The sequence below is a fragment of the Bos taurus genome, chromosome 20 (assembly GCF_002263795.3).
Source record: "Bos taurus isolate L1 Dominette 01449 registration number 42190680 breed Hereford chromosome 20, ARS-UCD2.0, whole genome shotgun sequence".
Taxonomy (NCBI): Eukaryota; Metazoa; Chordata; class Mammalia; order Artiodactyla; family Bovidae; genus Bos; species Bos taurus.
This window is the reverse complement of record NC_037347.1, coordinates 39,161,139-39,167,138: the sequence shown is the minus strand read 5'-3', so window position 1 is coordinate 39,167,138 and position 6,000 is coordinate 39,161,139. Positions and strand designations below refer to the sequence as shown.

The 6,000-nt window shown below is 42.9% G+C and overlaps 1 protein-coding gene across 1 annotated transcript in view; it reads right to left on the bottom strand.

The window, feature by feature from the left end:
- Positions 1 to 4,825: 4,825 nt before the first annotated feature.
- Positions 4,826 to 6,000, bottom strand: part of AGXT2 (alanine--glyoxylate aminotransferase 2) — a 42,706-nt gene continuing 41,531 nt past the window's right edge. The window contains 1 exon segment of the mRNA NM_001075821.2: positions 4,826 to 5,159. Coding sequence (NP_001069289.1) covers positions 5,052 to 5,159 — 108 coding nt within the window. The 3' untranslated portion in view covers positions 4,826 to 5,051.

Here is a 6,000-nt window from a genome sequence, read left to right as displayed (position 1 = left end):
TGCTGCCACAGGGCCTGGAAACTTCAAACCTACTTTCGAAACATGACCATGATGCTCTGGCATGAAGTGGTGATGAAGTGGCCAATGCTGATGATTTAAGTGGGATCTAAAGGTGGAAGAAGAATCAAATCCTCCCAGAGATTACAGACACCTTAGGAGGTTATTTTGAATTACTGGAAAGTTAAAACTACATTGATGTAAAAGATGGAGCATTGAAACACAAAGAAGGGCATAGTTTATTGCTGTATTACTAGTTTATCAGTGTTATTTTACATCTCTTTAAAATTATTATTATTGATGGTATAATCAAAGCTTCATGGTTTTTTTTTTTAATTACTCCCTCCTGAGGGGATTGTCATTTCAAGGGTTTTAAACAGCTGCCAACATTTTAATATTATATTCTCATCACATGATTAACTGTCAATATGTTCCTTGTGGAGGAAAAAAGTTTACTTCAGCTGAGCATTCATTACCTTCACTTTAGGCAGTTTCAATAAGAAAGGAAATAGAAAAGAGTTGGCAAGCATGTGGATTTCTTGTCTTATGTAAGCTGGCTTACATCCCACCTCCTGTCGGTAGAGCAGAAAATGGAAGGGCAAGAAATGATGGTGCTAAACTCCTACCCATGGCTCCAGATGGAAAGAACTAGGAATCCATCATGTGCATAAACCAGTGAAAGAAATGAAGACTTGCTCTAAGGACACAATGCTTGCCCCTCCTGCTCGGTGCCTCTGATGGCTCACGCATCTTAATCACCAGATGCTCTTCAAGAAAGAGGAGCCGTTTATCCTGACCAAAGCACTTGGATAAATGAGGCATAGGACCAGGCTATGGTTCAGAATTCCATTTCTGCTTTTCCTCTGCAAGGACTCCAAGAGGTGGGAGACTATCAAGGTGTAGTCCTAGATGTACACAAGATCCTGTGGCATCCAGGAAGCCACAAGGAATACGTTCTATGAGTTAAATCCCTCAGGCCCCTTCTTCCAAGACAGGGTGTCCTGCATGGCGGGGATCTTGGCCTAGGCATGAAAAAAAATTTTTTTAATTTGTATTTTGTTTTAAATGTGTTTTTTTTTTCTCTTCATATTTTATTAAATTTCTAAATGGTTGATGTAAACATTATTTTCAGTGTTTTCCCCTTTTTCTTTATCTGGAAAGAAAAGAAATATCAGAAATGGGAAGGCTTTGAACACAGAAGGAACACAGAAGGAAATGCTGTCTTTCTTGTGCAGTCTCCCCAATCCCTTAATTTTCACTGACAAAGAAGACCAGAAAAATGTTCCAAGTAGAGTGAACTATAGATGCAAAGAAACAATACGCATGACGTGGGAAGAAAAAAGGGAACTTGAAAACTTAGGGGACAAACTGTGAAAGCTCTTGAATGCCACAATAGTTGGAATTTGGACTTCGTTCCATGGGCAATAGGAGCCCTCAAAGCCTTCATAAGATGAGAGATGCAATCATATTTGTCCTTTAATTAAGTGACTTTGAATCAATGTAGACAATAGGTTGGGAAGGAGTCCAGAATATCAGTTAGGAGGTAGTTGAAACCATTCAGGAGAGAGGATGACGACTCAAATTAAGACAGTTTTGGTATAAATGGGCCATATCGGAAAACTTACATTGAAGGAAGTATTTATGAGAGTTATTATATTGTTACCAAGGAGGATTCTTGGCCTCCTTAATCAATAGAAAGTAATCAGAGGCCAGACAAGAAATTCAGGCAAGTTTTTAATGGGGCCCCTGCTGCAGCAGAGGGGAGTGAGAGAGCAAACAACCCTTGCTAGCTCGCTCCCTGAGGTGAGATTATTCCTTATATGGGATAAGGGTAGTAGTGTGTCTAGGGGTGGCTTAGGTGGTCTGCCCACCCATTAGGTGGTATTGTGTACAAGGAGCATGCACAGTAGACTGCTTTTGCTCCAGGCTCTTCAATAGTGGCAGTTGGGCTTTTTGGTCTTTTTCTATCTTTTGTCCAGAATTTGCCCCAACTGTGTAAGCACGCAGTTATTTTTAGTCCCATATAATTTCTTTGCATTTTGTTGCTCGAGGAAAGGTGTGTCCAGGTGCAAGCATTGCAGCACTGCTGCAAAGGGTCCCCAGGTCACAGCTTGTCTCAGCGTGAAAGGCAAAAAGATAACTTGGATAAAAATGATGCCCTAAATGATGCACCTGAGACAAAAGTTTCATTAATCAAGAAGAAATTCACTGTAGGAGAGAAATTGAGTATGTTTTGTGTTAGAAATGTTGAATTTGAAGTGTCCTGGTGACATCCAAATGAAGGTGTCTAAACAGCTAAAATCTTGGAATTGGGGCTCAGCTGGTAAACAATCTACCTGCAGTGCAGGAGGCACCAGGTGGACCCCTGGGCTGGGGAGATCCTCCGGAGCAGGGAAGGGCTGCCCATTCCAGTATTCTTCCATGGAGAATTCCATGGAGAGAGGACCCGGCAGGCGACAGTCCATGGCTTTCATTTTCACTTTCAAACAGGTTGAGTCTATAGGATGAATATTTGCGAGTCATCAGTGTAGTCAAGTTAGGGGAAATTTCCCAAGTAGATGAGGCTGCTGATAGGGAGACAGTCTAGCAAGGAACAAATGGCCCAGGACAGAACCCTGTAGTGGAGAAGCTGCCAGGGAGACTGAGAAGGTGGCATCTGAGATAGAAGGACCACAACGCAGAATCTAAGGAAATCAGCTCAAGAAGCAGCAGTTGTTTAGAAAGAACATTCAAAGGAAACATTTTGGCCATAAGATTTGGGCCATATGAAAGTCACTAGTGGCCTTTAGAGAAAGCAGCTGCCCAAAAACAAGAGGCCAGAATGAGGTCCTAGTTATTGAGGCATGACAGGAGGCAAGGAAGTACACTGGAGCAAAAAAAAAAAAAAAAAAAACTGCTCTTAGGAGATTTTATTGTGAAGGAGAGAAAGGGAATATAGCTTGGAAGTGGAAATTGCTATTTGCTTGGTTCATTAGTTTGCAAGCACTTATATATCTGATAGCTTACTTGATTCCCAGGACAACTTAGAAAGTAGGAAGGGCAAGCACTGATATGCCTGGGAAAAGGAGGTCAAACAGAGGTGAAAAGTCCTTGCCAAGGTCATCTATAGCCAATTCATGGGAGAACTGAGTTTAGAATTCAGGTTATTTGGCCCATAATCCGATCAACTTTCCATTGTGCCCAAACAGAGCATTTCTAAAGTGTTTGCTCTGTTTGGGTACTGGCTATGAGAAGGCATTGAGCTCCTTGTTACAGGGATTTTAATCTTATCTAAAGGAATGTGCGGAGCCACTGGAAAGTTTTGTGCAAGGGAAGCCCATTTTTAAGTCAATGCCCGAGGGAGACAAACCTGGCAGTGAGGTGCAGCATGTCTGGGTGGAACAAACACTTCAGGGGTAGACCACTGGGACGGCGCTTCAAACTGGGACACAGCTCAAAGTAACTGAATGACAGGCTGAGAAAATGACTTCCCATTCAGTTTTATGGATCTTCTGATTGTGTTAAGGAGAGGGTCTCAGCTGGCCAGTATCTTTTATAAAAAATAATTGACAAAACTTATTTATTTTTGGCTGTACTGGATCTTCATCGCTGCACAGGCTCTTCTCCAGTTGCGACAAGCAGGCGCTACTCTCTGGCTGAAGTGCGCGGGCTTCTCATTGTGGTGGCTGCTGTTATCATGGAGCACAGGCTCTAGGGTGCTTGGGCTTCAGTAGTTGTGGCTCCCAGGCTCCAGAGCACAGGAGGAATAGTTGTGGCACATGGGCTCAGTTGCTCCGCAGCATGTGGGATCTTCAAACAGTGTCTCCAGCATTGGCAGGTGGATTCTTTACCACTCAGCCACCAGGGAAGCCCTATTAAGTCAATTTTAAGACAAGTGGTGCACATGTATGGAAAAGAAGTGCTATGAATGTGCATTCTAATGATGATAAAGTTTGGGAACTTCTTGGAGGCTATTTTAATAGGAATCTACAAAATGAAAGCAGACTCCTAGACATATAGAGAAGAGACTTGTGGTTGCCAAAGGGGAGCCAGGGAGGGAGAGGGATGGACTAGGAGTTTGGGGGTTGGTAGCTGTAAACTATTACATCTAGATTACATTTATAATGGATATTTAGAATGGGTAAACTATTAATTTAGAATGGATAAACAACAATGTCCTATTGTATAGCACAGGAAACTGTCTATATTCAATATCCTGTGATCAACCACATTGGAAATGCATATTAAAAACAGAAAGTATAAAAATATGTGTAGACTGCTATAAGTCTTGTTATAAATAATTTCAGACATAGTATTAAAAAAATAGGAGTAATGAGAATTTAGTCCAGGGTAAGATGATGGCAGCGGAGACAAAGAAGACTCTGATAAACATTTTAAGGGAGTCAAAGGACAGGACAGTTATCTACATGGGGTATTTTCTGCCTCATTTCTCAGGATGCTTATGATTGTAATAAGAGAAAAATTAAGAAGACTTGTGTAGTCTATTGGATTTATTTTCTTGTATAATAAGAAGCCTGAAGGTAAGGTGGCTCCAGGACAGGGTAAGTCAGTGGCCTGTTGACATCACTAAGAGCTCAGCTTCTCTCTATCTTCCAACCTCAGCAAATAAGCTTTGTCCTCAAGACTGCAAAGTGGTTGTTGTGGTTGGAGCCATCCTACCCTGACATGTGATGCTTTGGTGCAAGAAGAAGACATCTCTCTGAAGATGAAGAGCAGAGGATGAAGAAACATTTCCCTGAAGGCACCTCCACTGGAAGATTTTCCTGGAGGAATCATATCACATATCAGGTATAAACATTCACCACAGAGGGGAGTCAAGTTACCATAATTAACCCAGATTAATTAGGATTTATTCTCTGAGCTAGGGAGTCAGATCCTTTCCTGAAGGATGGCTTTCTCAAGGTAATAGGGGATAATAGGGACTCTGCTAACAAACATGGCTGGTAAGCAGTCAACCATACAACCAAGACCAGTGGTTTTGGAATTTCTCAGATTAGCTCTTGAACATAAGTGGGGAGTTCTTGAGGCTTGTGGTGTTTTTATTCTTGAAAATTTTATTTAGCTCTTCTCTCCATGTGTTGAATTAAGGCAGAGCGAAACACTTCCACTGCAAAATCAACTTCTGGTTTAGTGATGCACATTGAGGGCGCAATGCGGAAAGTCTGAGGAGACAAAGGAAAAATAGAGGAAAGGGTCACCACAGAATGAACTATGATTTCAGGGAAATGCGCTAGACTGGGAATCCAACATCTTGCTTTCATAACATTCCTTAAATTTCCCTCGAGGGTTGGTCTCCTCCTGACCCAGTGCTGTATCCAGGCCATTCATCCTCTAGTCTCAACAATTCTCGTACCATCTTCTCTGCCTCTTTTCATTTTTGTCATCTGCTGGCCTCCTGGTCCTTGCACCACCTCCACTGAGGTCTTAGGCCTCTATTCACCCTCCAATTCTGCCACTGCTGAGGTTGACTTCTGTGTCCCTGTGTAAAACCCAGCAAACTAGCATCTCCATTTCTTTTTTTTAAATTTTACTTATTTGGCTGTGCTGGGTCTTAGTTGCAGCATGTAGGATCTAGTTCCTTGACCAGGAATTGAACCTGAGCCCCCTGCATTAGAAGCATGGAGTCTTAACCACTGGACCACCAGGGAAGTCCCCTTTTTCAGTTTCTTGATCGCCACATCTTCCAGAAACTTCATCTATGATCCTCCTCCGCATTCCTGCACATCCCAGGCCAGCCCCACAAGCCTCATCTTCACTAGGAATTCTTCAATTTCTGATCCCCACTGCCTCTGCCTTTCTCATGGAAACTTCAGCAGTCTCCTCATGCCTCCATGATCTGTGGATCTGTCACTCCGCCTAGATCTCCGCCTCCCCTTCCGACCCAGCTCGGAGCACAGGGTTGGGGATATGAACCACTCTCTCACCTGCCCCTTTCTGCCCTCCTGTTGCTGTACCCACACAGTGAAGTCCCAGCCCTGGTCAGAGCTAGCACAGAACTGTGCT